Source organism: Tupaia chinensis, unplaced genomic scaffold, assembly GCF_000334495.1.
Source record: "Tupaia chinensis unplaced genomic scaffold, TupChi_1.0 Scaffold000161_1, whole genome shotgun sequence".
Lineage (NCBI taxonomy): Eukaryota > Metazoa > Chordata > Mammalia > Scandentia > Tupaiidae > Tupaia > Tupaia belangeri.
Genome location: NW_006159632.1, coordinates 982,578 through 998,038, shown reverse-complemented (window position 1 = coordinate 998,038; position 15,461 = coordinate 982,578). Strand labels below are relative to the sequence as shown.

General features: G+C 58.0%; 1 protein-coding gene across 1 annotated transcript in view; it reads left to right on the top strand.

The window, feature by feature from the left end:
- Positions 1 to 6: 6 nt before the first annotated feature.
- The window catches only part of RYR2 (ryanodine receptor 2), a gene marked incomplete in the record, with an annotated part of 234,621 nt that continues 219,166 nt past the window's right edge, over positions 7 to 15,461 (top strand). The window contains 4 exon segments of the mRNA XM_027770831.1: positions 7 to 178; positions 3,197 to 3,332; positions 7,649 to 7,744; positions 15,326 to 15,444. Of these exon segments, the coding sequence (XP_027626632.1) occupies positions 56 to 178; positions 3,197 to 3,332; positions 7,649 to 7,744; positions 15,326 to 15,444 (474 nt within the window).

Genomic DNA, 15,461 nt, shown 5'->3' with positions numbered 1-15,461 from the left:
CCTCGATAGGCGCAGCAGGAAGGCCAAGGCCCCCGTGGACCTGCCCATTGAGTCCATGAGCCTGAGCCTGCAGGATCTGATCGGCTACTTCCACCCCCCCGACGAGCACCTGGAACACGAGGACAAGCAGAACCGGCTCCGGGCCCTGAAGAACCGGCAGAACCTCTTCCAGGAGGAGGTGAGCTTTGCTGTCACAGACAGATTTTTAGGGGAAGCTCTCCCTGGATTGGGCATCCTTGCATTTTGGTTTGGAGTGGAGGGGCTCGGTCTGGGGAGGACCGAGAGGAAAGGGAGCCCCAGGGAAGGCAGGCCTGGGGGGCCCGGCAGGCTTCTCTGTGAGTCTGCCCACTGTGCAGGTGCGACTTCCTCCCCCATGAGGGACACCTGCTGTCCTCTCGGCCCTCCTGGCCGTGCCGCAGCGCTGCCGTACACTTCCTGCTGCTCCACGCATCCAGCATCCACCGTGGGGCACGCCCGCTCTGGAAAACGCCAGGGTTTCACGTTTCGCTGCAGGCGGGGGTTCCTGGGAAATGCCTCTGGATGCCCGGGGCCTCCTGTCGAGGAGCCCCCACCCCGGAGAGCCACATCCTTGCACTTGCTGGTGTGACCCGCGTCGCCGGAGCCACTGCCCAAAGGGCCTTGAGTTCAGAATGGGGACGTGCTTGCCGGCGGGCGGGGGTCGCAGATGGAGGGCGCGCTGGAGCACGGGGCAGGGCTGGAAGGGCAGGCTGGATGCAGCTGGGAGGCGGCCTGTAACGGGTGGGGGTCCACCTTCAGTCACGGCGTCCGGATGCCGGGGGTCCTCCTCCACCTTTGTGGCCTGCTCATCTCGTCCGTCAGCTAGCCTCCGGACTTGTGGAAATAGCTCAGTAGTTCTCGGCCGAGAAGGGGCAGTACCCACTGTTCTCGTTTTTGTTTTGTTTAGAGAGACGTTTTTGTTACAGGGTGTGTGTGCTCTCTGGAGAGAGAGTAACAGAGTAACAGAAAGAGTAACAGAGTAACAGAAAGCAACAAGGGACTACCCTTGCCGCAGTCCCTTCTCCTCCATTCTCCTCTCAGGAGTTTGGGCACACGTGCACACATGCCCAGTGTGAGTTTAGGCCACTGGGTCTAGGACACACCCTGCCCACTGCAGTCGGCCATGTGGGAGTCCAGTGACGTGGCCATGCGCCCCCTGCCGGTCCCAGCAGTTTCCACTTGGACTGCTCCTGAGGGCACTAGGTCAGGCCAGGAGTGGAAATCAGCCTGGGGTCAAAGAGCACTCTCCTGCCATCCCTGTACATGGGAGGCTCTGCAGGGTCCCGTCCTTCCCTGCGCCCCTGACCTGGGAACCCGAGAAGAAGGTGGGGGGCACTGGTGAGCTCCTTGGTCCCCGAATCCGCCTTCTGGGTTTACAACTGGTTTCTAGCTCCCCCGGAGCCTGTGGGACTGACCCTGGTCCTTGGGGACGATTTCACTGAGTGCAGGAAGGGCCTGTGCAGAGACCGTGAGAGCAGGCAGCGTGGACAGAGCTCGCTGGGGCTGCTCCGCGCCCATGCTGAGCCGTCCCGTCTGCTGCACAGCAGAAGTCAGAAGTCAGTCTGAACATGAGCTATTAAGATGTTAAGTACTGGCTTAGAGTAGGTTTTTTTCTTCAAAATTTTCACCTAAGACCAGCTGGATGGACCCCGGTGGTGTTCCGAGCTCTAGGCTGCCTCTTGAACTCTGTGCGGTCAGCCAGCTCCCTGCTCACACTCTTCCCTGTGCTTTGCCTAACTGTCCCCGCCCCCCAGGTTTTTTGCCACAGGGTGCATGTGCTTGCAGGAGAGAGAGAGGGCAAGTGAGAAATCGCCCCCTGGGGAGATGGCCACACCACGATCCCCTCTCTAGTCTCTTCTCGGACTTGGGGCGCACGCACATGCACTTGGTGTGCTTCTCGAGCTGTCAGGTCTGGAGCTCGAACCACAGCCGGCCACGTAGGAGTCTAGTGCTTTACCTGCTACCCCACCTGATGGCCCCTGCTCTGCCTCATGTAAGACCGATTTAACAATGGTAACAAAGGAATGATTTCAAATTAAGGCTGCATTTTACAAAGTTCTGGAATGACGTTTTGATTGCCTTTTTTTTTTTTTTTTTGAGAGATTTCTGCTATAGGGCACACACACTTGCCATAAAGACAGAGAGAGACAGCGAGATAGACAGCAAGAAATCACCCCCTGAGGGGGATGGTCACGCTGCAATCCCTTCTCCATTCTCCTCTTGGGATCTTGGGCAGGCACACACATGCACCTGGCATGAGTTTAAGCCACCGGGTCTGGGACTCAAACCACAGTTGGCTACATGAGAGTCCAGCAACATAGCCATGCAAGTGAGAAATCGCCCCCTGGGGAGATGGCCACACCACGATCCCCTCTCTAGTCTCTTCTCGGACTTGGGGCGCACGCACATGCACTTGGTGTGCTTCTCGAGCTGTCAGGTCTGGAGCTCGAACCACAGCCGGCCACGTAGGAGTCTAGTGCTTTACCTGCTACCCCACCTGATGGCCCCTGCTCTGCCTCATGTAAGACCGATTTAACAATGGTAACAAAGGAATGATTTCAAATTAAGGCTGCATTTTACAAAGTTCTGGAATGACGTTTTGATTGCCTTTTTTTTTTTTTTTTTAGAGAGAGATTTTTGCTTTATGGTGCATGTGGTTGCCAGAGAGACAGAGAGAGATGGAGAGAGAAAGTGAGCAATCATCCCCAGGGAGCTGGCCATGGCACAGGCCCTTCTCCACTCTCCTCTGGGATCTAGGGCACGCACGCACATGCGCCCGGCATGGGGGATGTCTCTCTCTGTGAGCTTCTCTTTCCGTAGCTCGCGGTGTTGGGGCAGCAGCGGCACTCCTCCGAGGCCGAGGCTGAGGACCTCTCGCGCTGTGCTTCTGACGACAGGCTCCGTTATGCTGAGTCATTTCATCTGTGTCAGAGCGTGCCGGTGCAGGGAGTGCCAATTCACGCGTTTCTGCTCCTGTCGGAGATGGGGACTCAGGATTCGAAATGAGCCATTTGAACAGCATTTCATTTCACATGCAAATGTGCTTCTTCCTGTTCTTTGAACAAATGATGGCGATTTTCTTTATGATTGGCCAAAGTACTTTGAGCAGACCTTTTTTCTGTGAACCTGCTCAGATCCGGCCTGGGCACAGAATCGCAGCATCTGACTCTTCCCCCAGGGCATGATCAACCTGGTGCTGGAGTGTGTGGACCGGCTGCACGTGTATAGCAGCGCTGCCCACTTCTCGGATGTGGCCGGGCGGGAGGCCGGGGAGTCGTGGAAGTCCATCCTCAACTCCCTGTACGAGCTGCTGGGTAAGTTCTGCGTCTGCGAGGACCCCGTGCTTGCCGGCGGGCAGAGGCATGCTGTGCCGTGTCTGGCCTAGCACAGTCCTGCACTCGGCTCCCTGTCTGGGCGGGAGGAGCCAGGACGGGAGGTTTGCCTTTGGTTGAAGGAGGAGGGTCATGGCGAGAGCAGCTTTTGCAGAGGGGCCTCTGTGGATGTGGGCAAAGCATTTCCTTTGGGGCTCCGTGAACAGGTGTTCACCAGAGTCCCTCTCACTCCCTGTTGTCTCCTCCGGGGCTCAGAGATCCTGTCCCTTCTCTGTTCTCACGAGAGCTGTGTGTAACCTGTCAGGGCTGTGACTCCTGCAGCGGCTGTTCTGCACCCTGTCAGCTCCGTGTAGACCAGGGCCCTGGTGGTTTTTTTTTTTTTTTTTTTTTTCTTGGCCCTCACAGACCTGAACCATCGTTAGTCTTACGCTGATCCTGGGACGTAATGCTTCTACACGCCAGCCGCCAGCATGTGACAGACATGGTGGGTTTGCTGAGATCAGAGATACAGTGCAGTCCTTCTTTAGCCATCGTTTTCGTTTGCTGGAGGTTTTGTGTTTTTTGTTTGTTTTGTTTTTGGAGAGATTTTTGCTATAGGGCGTGTGCACTCGCCAGAAAGACAAGAGAGAGACAGAGAGACAGAAAGCAAGAAATCACCCCCCAGGGGGGATGGCCACACTGCAATCCCTTCTCCTCCATTCTCCTCTTGGGATCTTGGGCACGCACGCACACGCGCCCAGCGTGAGTTTAAGTCACTGGGTCCGGGACTTGAACCCTGGTCGACTACATGGGAGTCCAGCGACACAGCCATTACGCTAACTGCTGGTCCCAGGCCTTGCTGTTTCTGACCTGAATTATTGCAATGGCTTCTACTGGTGTCTTGCTGGAAACTGAAGGGGCTGAGGTTTTACACTGCCCACAGCTGAGGCTGCTGCTTTGCTTGCAGTCAGGGAGAAGGGTGGGTGATTGGTCAGAGTCCTGGCTGCACCCAGGGTGCGTGTGTTTCAGTGCTGGTGTCCAGAGCCCTGTCACAGAGGAGGAACCCTCTGCTCGGCCAGGCCTGCCAGGCTTACTGGGTGGTGAGCCTGATGCCTGTTCTTTGCTCCGGAGGGGCGCACAGGCCCCCTCCTGGGGCTGCTTGCTGCAGATGTCGTTAAAAATGATCAAGCAGAGGCTCTCGGTGGCTCCCGGGGAAGGCCTGTGGAGGCTAGAGGTCATGGGGTGAGGTCTCTTGCTCTCCCCTAGTCCTCGCCTCCCACCTCAGGTGAGACCAGCCTTCCACAGTGATGCGTCACCTCCCTGGTTAGAAAGGTCCCTGCTCCCATGACAAGGTCAGGCCAGCTTCACCAGGAACACGAGGTCCTGCACCCTGTCCCGCACCCTGTCCCCTTCCCTGAGCTGTGTCTGAACGGGTTTCTGAACATGCCATGCACACATACGTCTGTGACATCTCCTTACTCTCTTTTTCTGAAATTCCTGTATGAAGGGTCTTCAGAAACTTTAAGGAAAACAAGTATTGTGGAAAAACTATGCATAGACTGCAAAATTCGTTGCACAAAACAAACTCATGCTTTACTTTTACTTTTCCATGGACTTCCTGAAGTCCCCGCTTACCCTCCCGGACCCGGCAGACCTGGCGTGGTCTTTCAGAGCCACCCTTGGCGTTTCTCCCACACGTAGGCACAACTAGACCTTCGCTCTCGCGTTCCTGGTGCTTCGTACCTGCCTGTGTACGAGCACTGCCGTTTCCTGACGTGGTTACGAGTGGGGCCAACCCCTCAGGCGCCCGTGTCCCCAGCATTCCGTGGAGCCCGGCACACCGCAGACCTGCAGCAACTGTGCCGAGCTGTGCCGAGCGCCGAGTTCCGCTGGCCGGTCGTGTGTGGCTGGACGGCAGGAGGCGCTCTGAGAAATGAGGTGTTAGACGGCTTCGTGTGGGTGACCTCACAGTGCACTGACCCAGACCCGATGGCACAGGCCACGCTGCCACGTGCACCGTGTGGCCCGGACGTGCCCTGCGGACTGCCATCCTGCATGTGGCCTGCCGCCGACCAGGCCGCTGTCCTGGGCCCGTGGCTGGGACAGGTGTGGGAGAGCGATAGTACGCGTCCATGTGAGCGGCAGGTTGTCAAAACCCTTGCAGATTCTGTATAATCTAATTAAATTGCACTAATTAAAATGTATAGCTAAATTGTACTAATTAAAATGTACAGTTTAGCAAAGGAGACTCTCGTACCCATCAGAAGTTTTCGCTTTCTGTCAGCTGGGCTGTGGGGCGTGTCATTAACATTGAACACGTGCATTCGGTACTTCCAGACCGAGGGGTGGCCAGCATTTCTGTGGGCGGGATCGGGGACACCGAGGCTTTCTAGGAACCAGATTCTTTATCTCGCCCACAGCAGTGACCAGGAGAAAGGTTCCAAGGTGGCAAAATCGCCAGCACTGTGTCTCTGGGCCAACGTGGAGCATGGCCATCTCAGAGCGGCGGGGTGGGGGGCGCGGCCGCTAGCTCGTGACATACGCCTCCACGCGCCGGGATTCCGTGTGAGCCTGCCGTGGGCGCAGTATGTGAGGGGGGTCAGCACGGCATCTGAAGGCAGGGCAGGGTGGCCCTGCGGGAGCTGAAGCAGCCCTCTCTAGGACGTCCTGGAAAGGCATTTCATAATGGGACACACCGTTTCTCCAGTGTGGAGACTGCCTTGTCTGTGTGGGGGGCAGGGACGGGCATGAGCAGGATTCCAGCGGGATTATTTTGTAGCTGAGCTGGCATGACCTCTGCTATTAGTCTGCTTATTCGCACCCTCTTGTCACAACCAGGTGGGGACTCAGGAGGACGATGCCGGGGACAGGGCCAGCACAGCTCAGCCCGTCGGGGACGCCGAGGCCAGTCTGTCCTAGCACTGTGCTGTCCCAGCCCCTCCCCGGGACGGCTGCTCTCTGCACCCTGCGGGAAGTAGAGGGGCCATGCCAGCTCTCCTCGCCCGTGTGGCCCCAGTCCTCTCTGCAGGAGGACGGCTAATGTCCCGGGCAGACTGCAGGCACCTGGAGGTCCCAGCCGCGTCGCTCTTTCCTGCGGCTCCTGCGATGGCATCTCCGTCCCGAGTGGCTCTTCGTGGCTCTCTCCTTGGCCGGTGCAGCTGGTGGACAGCCCAGCCCCTCCCCAAGTCTCCCTGCTGCTCTTGATGGTCCTCCTGAGTGGGCTCGGGGGCCCCAGGCGGTGCTCTCTCCCTGGGCCCTTGGCAAACCAGGGCAGGGGCCGTGCACTTTGGCGGGGTTGGCAGCCTCTGAGATCACCCTCCTCCCTGCAGCCTGCTCCTGAGTGGCCGTGTGAGGGCACTACCTTTGGGCTCCATGTTCTCATCTGAACAGGGCGTAAGAATTTACGTAAAATATCGATCAGACATGCTTCGGAAGAGTTGAAGGATTTAGAAAACTTAAAGAGTTTAAAATTGAGTGTATAACTTAGGTTGAGACTTTGATGTCAGACGGGTTCTTCATTTAGAAGCGCAGGAAGCCCGGGTGAGGCGGCATTAGGCTCCTTGCCGTGGCCCGTCTCGGGCCTTTGATTGCACTGGGGATGTCCACGTGGCAAGGAGAGCTGTTAGGTTCAAATGCACTAGCCACGGCCCTCCCGTCTTTTCTTCCATGTGATGCTTATTATTGTCCTTTTCGTGTTTTCCCGAGGGCAGGAGAAGGGAGAGACCGCCCTTGGCGGGCCTGGCCACGCTGCAGCCCCTCATCTCTCCTCCTGTCAGGTTCGGGGCGTGCACGCCTGCATGGTGCTGTCAAGCTGCCAGAGCCGGGACTAGAACCGTGATTGGCCCTGCAGGGTCTGGGTCCCTTAGCCCCTGAGCTGCAGGGTGGCTGCCGTGTGACGTTCGGCTGCCCGTGTCCCCGCTAGTTCTGGTCGCGAGTTGCATCTCCTTGTTCTCTGCGCTTGTCCCTTGGTCAGGGTGTGCAGTGCCCTCGAGAGAGAGGAGGTCGTGAGTCCCGTGGTCCTAGAGCCGTGGCTGTGAGTCCCGGTGGGCGTTGGAGCCGGCAGGGCTCCCAGGACACGGGGGTTCTGTTGCCTCCTGAAGTCCTTTTCTTTCTAATGAGCAGTGCTCTTTCCAGTCCTGAAAAGAAGTGAACAAACACACGTTCCTCTTTGCCGCCTGGTCCCGTGTGTGCGTGAATTCGCGTGTCCGAGGCGTTGCGTGAAGATGCTCTGTCTGGGTGCCGCGTTCTCAAGCCTCCATTAATGTACCTTGCGTTTTCAGCTGGAAATCACAGAAGTGTGCACTTTTCTTCTTTGGCAGCGGCTCTCATCAGAGGAAATCGTAAAAACTGTGCTCAGTTCTCCGGTTCCCTCGACTGGCTCATCAGCAGGCTGGAGCGGCTGGAGGCATCCTCAGGTATGTGCTTGCCTCTCTACTCGGTGTGATGCGCTGTTCCTGTCCACTCTGCCCCACGTCCTCCAGGACGCAAGACAAAACATGCTCAGTGCCATAAAGGGCTTTTCGAGACCGGCGATGGCATAATGGTATGTCGCTGGACTCTCACGTAGTCGACTGTGGTTCAAGTCCCGGACCTGGCGGCTTAAAACTCATGTTCGGTGCATGAGCGTGCTTGCCCAAGATTCCGAGAGGAGAATGGAGGAGAAGGGATTGCGGCGTGGCCATCCCCCCAGGGGGCGATTTCTTGCTTTCTGTCTCTCTGGAGAGCGTATGCGCCCTATAGCAAAACTTTCTCAAAAAATGAAAAGGGCCCTCCTCTTAAGCTCGTCAATAGCTTTTGCGCTCTCTTCCTGAGCTGCGACTCCAGCTCCTGCCCATTTCATGGAGCAGGCAGTCCAGTCGCCAAGCCCAGACCCTGCGGAGCCCGCACCCTTTCTTCCTAATCGAATGCTTCCAAAGTACCTGCAGCCCAAGGGCCAGTTTGGGATTCTCATTCTTCCCCCTTGTGCTCAAGATAGTATTTGGCTGGGTTGGAGAAGCAGCCTCCCAGATGTGCAGTGCTCTATTTAAAAGAGCTGGTGGAGAGACGCCTGGCGCGGGACTGGGGCCACGCAGGAAGGCGCGGGACTGGGGCCACGCAGGAAGGCGCGGGACTGGGGCCACGCAGGAAGGCCCGTGTGTGGTCTTATTTACCTACACGGGGGGCATCCCTGCGTGCGCCCAGATCCTGGTGGCAGGAAGGCGAGGGTGGTTGCCATGTGCTGGGTCCCTGTCAGTGGTCTCTGTCTCTCACGTGTAAGAAAGACACTTTATAAATCAATCAGTAAAAATAAATAAATACATATATCAATAAATAAAAATGGGCTTTAGTAGATACTCGTAAACAGCCTGTGTAGCAAGGGAATAGTCACAGACAACCAGCCTGACACAAGTATCGCTAACACGTGCGGCCGTCCTGGTCCCCGGGGTGCTCGCCAGGGCTCTGTGTGGGTGTCGCCCATGGAAGCTGCAGTCCTGACAGCGCTGTGCTTGCCCACAGCACACGCACGCCCCGGAACTGCAGACCGCCTCTAGATTACGTAGGATTCTTAACAAGACATTCTTAATGTCTTACGTTTTTTATTTGTGTTATTTTAATTGTTGTGTTGTTATTTTTACTGCTTTTGAAATATTTCCACCTGCAGTCGGTTGATTGGCTGCGAAGCCGGCCTGAAGGCTGCCATGCGTTCGGGCTACACGGCCGTGAGCACGTGCTGGCCTGGCCGGCACACCGCCTCGGGACAGCTGGCTGCCCGCGTCTCCCGCTGTCTTGGGCACTTCAGTAGTCGCCTTCCAGGGCACTACGCCCTGAGGTTCTTCATCCTCCCCCCAGTGCCCTGGGCTGGTGACAGACCTCTGGAAGGCAGGACTTGACGTCACTCAGCTGCCTTCTCTGGAGCCACCGTAGTGCCCGGCACCTGGTGGGTGCCTAAGAGTACCTGCTGAGTGAATGGATGGGGGCTTCGAGTCACTTTAAAAATCCCACTGCCCACACAAAAGAGCTCCGTGGCTTTGGCTGAAGACCCGCCTGGGACCTGCACTGTGGAACTTTCTGTGGGCCTCGTGCCCCGTGGCCCCTTTGCTCCCAGATGCCTCAATTACACTGACCTTTCTGACCACCGCAGACAAGAAGTGGCCAGCAGCCCACAGCAGGGAGTAGGAGAAATGGCCGCGTGGCTGTCCATGGGGTCGTGGCCACAAGTGACCGGAGGAGTGGGATCCCAGTGCGCTTCGGCAGGTGCCCTGCCCACACCCGTCACAAACCAGGAAGTCTGGCATGCTCCGTGGGGTGCAGGCTCAGCTCTGGGGCTCTCCCGAGGATTCTAAGGCCCTGGTGGGACGAGCCACCTGCTGCCAGCCCGAAGGGGTCTGTGTATGAGGCATGAACAGAGCCGGGTTCTGAGAGCCCTGCCTTCCTCCAGAAAGGGCAACGGGGAGAGACCACCTCGGGTAGGGTGAGCTTTGGTGCCCGGAGAGTCCACCGAGATGCCGGCCCGAGTGTGGGACCCCCCAGAATCAGAGCTGGGGACAAGGGCTCAGGGCATGCCTGTCTGGACACAAGTGAACAGGAGGCAAGGGCCGGGAGCTGTGTTCACATCAGGCTGCCCCCGTGGGACCAGAACAATTGTCACTGGGGGTCGTATGCACATGTGTCTAGGTGCCCCCTCCTCCCCCCAGGGCCTGTGTTGAGTTTGAGGGCCTCTGCCAGCCGTGGCATTTACTCTAGAGCATCGTCCCGTGGTCCCTCCTCGTGCCCTGTGCTCAGAGCCAGCCACGTTGGACAGAAACAAAGGAGCTGTGGTTGGCGGCCCGGCTGTGTGCCGGTGGGTGGGCCAAGGGCTGGGCCGACTGGCTGGGTCTGGGCTGCTGCCAGCTGCTGTTTGCATCAGGGTGTGAGGGTAGGGCTCAGTCAGACAGCATGTGAGCATGTGTGCGTGCATGCGTGTGTGTGTGCGTGTGTTCTACATGAACTGAAGTTGTCGGCCTCACCAGGACACAAAGCCACGTTACAGTCTGATCTGCTCCTAAGAACAACTGCCCTGGGGAACAACAGTTGGAGTAATGGCTATGTCGCTGGACTCCCCCGTAGCCAGCCGCTGTTTGAGTCCCGGACCCGGTGGCTTAAAACTTAGGCCGGGTGCATGTGCATGCATGCCCAAGATCCCGAGAGGAGAACAGAGGAGAAGGGATTGCAGTGTGGCTATCCCCCCTGGGGGGGGATTTCTCGCTTTCTGTCTCTCTGTCTCTTTCTGTCTGGCGAGCGCACGCGCCCTATAGCAAAAACCTCTCAAAAAAAAGAACAACTGCCCTGGACTCCTCGGGGAGGAAGGACAGGTGGGTGAGTGTTCCCAGTGCACGCAGGCTGTGCCTGCCTCTGGGCTGGAGTCTTCGAAAACACAGCGGCTGGCGCAGGCGGGAGTCGGCGATGTGCTGATGCATTCCCGAGGCTGGTTTTCCCCGGAGCGCTCTCCACACTTGAAAGGCTGGGGCCCCCGAGCAGCACGCAGGGCCTGGCCAGCCAGCCAGCAGCTGCTGGGGGCGTTCCGAGAAGTCCCGGCCCCTCTGTGGCCATGACTGCGGCGCTCGCTCTCTGGGGTCCTGCTGGCTCTTGCCCACTCTGTAGTAGGTGCTGGTGTGTGGTCCCCCTGAGTGTGAGCAGGGTCAGAGGCCGCTGATTGCCCCGTGAAGGCCAGAGCTCTGTGCTCAGGGGCAGCGCAGCTTCTGCGGCCCCGGACACGCGGCGGAAAGGGCCGAGTCGTGGCAGCTGTCTGCGGAATATCAGCTCCTCGTCTGTCCAGCGGAAGCCTGCGAGCCATGGCTTAGTCTACCCGCGGCTCCTGTGCCAGGGCCTTTGACTCTCGCTTTGGTTTGAGCAGCTGGTGAGGAAGAGTTGGCTCTTGGGTACTGTGCGAGCCCACCACGAATGACGCTGCGGTCGTAGGGAGCAGACTGAGTGGTTCCAGTGGCTCGGCAGCTCTGTGACAGCAGACGTGCAGGACAGCGCCTTGCAGACGCCAGTGCAGGCTTTTCCTGACACCGTGAGCGTGGGTCCTGGGAACTTCTGAGGAGAACCCTGGACCGGGTGCTCCTCAGTGCCTGCCTGGGCACAAGTCCCTCCCTGAGGAGCCTCATCGCCAAGGTCTTGTTCCTGCATCCGGGTGCTGGGTGCCACATGCCTAGACACAGTGGGTGTGCGTATCTGCCATAGGGCATGCGCACTTGCTAGGGTGAGACAGAGACGGGAGGGAAAGTGCCAGTCACCCGGGGGGAGGTGTTGGCCATGCCACAGTCCCTTCTCCTCCTCCACAATCCGTCCTCCTGCTGGAGTTCTGGGCACACATGCACACGGGCCCAGCGCAGTTCTCAGTCTGTGAATCCAGGGCTTGAACTGTGCTCCGCCATGTGGGCGTCCAGTGCCTTAACCCTGCACCACATGCTGGTGGCCCCAGAGCGCATGTTCTATGTTGATGGGTTATGGAAGAAGGCGGAGGGAAATGGAATGCACCTTTCAAAGAGAAGCACCATCAATATGTGAAAGAAAGCATTAGCGACTAAATGGTATTAATTTAGTAGTTAGCTAAGACCCTTGACAAAAAAATTACTCAGTTTTGAATGATGCTAAGAAAAATCAGAATATAGCTGTCTCCCGCTTTCTTTTTTGGCAAAACTTAAAGAAATAGCTGGAGAAAAAGGAAGACAGAGAATGGAACTTCTGACTCGGAGGGCTTCCTGTGTTTCAATGCATTTTATTAGCAGTGCGAAAAGAGAAAAGAAAGAAAACAAAACAAAACAAAGTCAATTCCAAACAAGACACAGCATCCTTTTGTTTTTGGGGGGAAAAGAGAAATGGTCACCTGAAATCTGCATCCTTTCCAGAACATTCTTCTCAAAGGCATGTGTGGATAGAAGGCAAATTACATTCTAGAAAATGATTCTTGAAATGAAAAGCTTGCTGTTACCTCCTGCTGGAGAAGAAAAGGTCACTGCTGTGCGACAGAGCTGAGTGGCTCCCTGACCGTTTTCCAGCGCTACCCACAACGCACAGCCACAGCAGCCGCCGACACTCCGGGCTTCCCAGGGAGGGCCACCTGCACGGCCCCAACTCTGCGGCGGCCCTCGGGCGGGTCGTGTCACGAGTGAGCTGGACCCGGTCCTAGGATACGCGTGTCACGGGGAGGGTTCGCACCACCAGCGAGTGTCTGGTTCCCTCTGTCCGTGTACCACACGTGCCGCACGCTCGTCTGGCTGGCCTGCGGTCGGCCTCAGTGGCGTGTGCCCTGACTGACGTAGCCGTGACAACACGTGTCTGCTCACGGTCGGCAAGTGCAGGTTTCTGGACAGGCAGCATCGGGGAGGGGCCGACGGCCAGGCCTCCATCTGAGTGAGGCCTGGGTTCTAGGAGAAGTGAGGACGGCCCACGGCGGGACCCAGGGTGCTGCTGCTACAGACCCGCCGACGGCAGGAAATGCTGGCCAGGCTGGGCCTGCGAGGCTCAGAGGGGAGCTCAGCTGGGTTTTAACTGAACCACCCTCATGGGTTTACACAGGAGGGCTGGCCCGTGAGTACTGTGGGCAGGTGGGCAGCTGCCACTGTCCCTGTCATCAGCTGTGGAGTGCTGTGTCCCGATGTCCTCCCCTCTGGCCTCAGTGCCTGGGCTGCTGCAGCTGCTGATGGCCTCAGGTGTGAGTGGCAGAGGGAGGGTGTGGGGCAGGGCTGGCGGCAGCTCGGCTGCCCAGTGCTGCCTGCCCAGTGTCCTGGCCTCCTGGCCGCAGCCTCCTTCAGTCCAGGAGAGCATTGCCTGGGGGCTTCTTGGGCAGTGCCTGGATTCGTGCTCCCCGAGGCCCCGGAGGGCTGGCTAGAGCTCAGTACACCAACATGCCTGTGGTTTGCTCCAGCTGGTTTGCTTGTCCCTGTGCAGCCCCTCAGGGGGGAATCACAGAGTCCTTGAGAGACAGGAACCGAGAGGGAGCCTTGTCCTGGAAAACCCCCTGGAGGGCTCCTTGGGAAAACTGCTTGTCGCACCAGCCTCGCCCCCGCGGTCTAACCCCTCCAGGACAGCGCCACCACCATCAGCACCCACTGAGGCTGACCCTGCGTCTAGCAGTTCCTCTTGGAATTACAACTTAACTTGGAGGCCTGCAGGTGGCATAGTGGTTAAGGGCCTGGCCTCCCACATGGTCAGCTGCGGTTTGAGTTCCGGACCTGGAGACTTGAAGTTCAAACCGGGCGCGTGTGCGTGTGTGCCCTAAATTCTGAGAGGAGAATGGAGGAGAAGGGATTGTGGCATGACCATCCCCCCTGGGGGGAGCTGATTTCTCACTTTCTATCTCTTCAGCAGGTGGATGTGCCCTAAAGCAAAAATCTCTTACACACACACACACACACACACACACGAAAAACTTACCTTATTTTACTCATTATTTTTCAAGCAGGGTCCTGCCTTGTCCCAGCCCCATGGAGGTGCGGGCTCCCAGGGTGGGTGGGGCTGGAGTCCAGGCCGTGGGGCTCAGCCTGTCCTGTGGCGTCTGGCCGAGCTTAGGTATTTATCTCTCTAGCCAGTCGGTGTGTTCCCTCCACGGGACGTGCTCCACCTCCTCCTGCCAAGATCCTACACATGTGTGCCTGATGCTTTTGCTTTTAAAATTATTTAATTTTATTTATCATCATTATTATTTTTCCATTTGCTTCAGGGCACATGTACATTGCACAGATAGACCAAGAGAGAGAGGGAAAGTGAGAAAGCAAGCAAGTGGCCGGGTCCAGGACTTGATCCGTGGTCAGCCACGTGGGGTTAGCCCCTCAACCACCACGCTGCCTGCTGGCCCTGTGCCTGGTGTGTTTTTAAGCCACCAGGGTTGGGGCTTGAGCTTTAGGTCGCCTCATGGGATCTGGCTCCCTGCACACAGCCCCTACCATCATGCTGGGCTGGCCTGGCCCGGGGTAACTGCGAGCTTCAAATCCAGCGTTCTCACGCTGGTCGCTCTGCAGCCCAGTCTGTGGAGCAGTGCTGCCCGTGCAGTGCCCTCCCTCAACACCTGAGCTGTTACCTGTGCATGCAGAGGGGACTGGGACGGGACGGGGCTCGGGGCCCCTGCTGCACTGGAAGGGGACAGCTGGTGCTCACGGCTCTTGGGAGAGGCCTTCAAGCTCTGCCTGTGTCCGGAGGCCTCGCTCTGTCTGTCCTCTGTGCCCGCCCCCGCCCCCAGGCCCCGGTGCCCTCCCCTTTGCCGGGGGGCCCTCGCATCATTTGTGCTGGCTTCGCTCACTTGCTCTCAGACCCTTGGGCCTTCTCTGCTGTGGCCGCTGTGGCTGGCTTCTCTCTGACCCCGCCTGCCTTTTGTGCAAGTCTGTTACCCACAGGTAACCGCGGTGCCACGCGGCCCCTCCAGCCCAGCCTGGCCCAGTGCCTTACGTGCTGTTGTGGCTTCTCGTCCGTGCATTTCACAGAGGTGAACACTGGGCACAGGCAGCCAGGGCTTGCTGAGACCTGCAGGACCCCCATCTGGTGCACACGGCACTAGGCTTGGTGCTGTAGTTACACAGCGGGAGCTTCCCATGTGCCCATGAACCGGGCAGGAGCTGCGTGCCCCATCTCTGCGGGAGGGATGGCTGTCCGTCACCTACGCCGTCCGTCACCTACCTTGTCACCATGTTCAGGAGCCCTACATTTTTTGAAAAAAAAAAAAAAAAGTTTATTGATTTCTTCTAAGAGTCACATGGGGTAGGTAGGTGGGGGGAGCCAGGACCCCGGCCGGGTGCTGATGCTGACGCACGCCTCCCCAGCGCCCGCATCCTGGAAGTGCACACCAGTCCGCACCACGCCCTGGCCGTCCCCACACTCGGCTGGGGCTCGTCATCTGTGGACACGCCTCCACCTCCCACTGTGCTTCTGACAGACGTGGGGGCACGGACCAGTGACGTGCTGGACCAGCCAGACACGGAGGCCCAGGTGCTGCAGACGGATGGATGGCGTTTCCTCCTTTCTGTGTTCATCTTTAGGTATTCTGGAGGTTTTGCACTGCGTGTTAGTGGAAAGCCCGGAGGCGCTGAATATTATTAAGGAAGGACACATTAAATCCATCATCTCGCTGTTGGACAAGCACGGGAGGAATCACAAGGTGAGGACCTGCTGCCT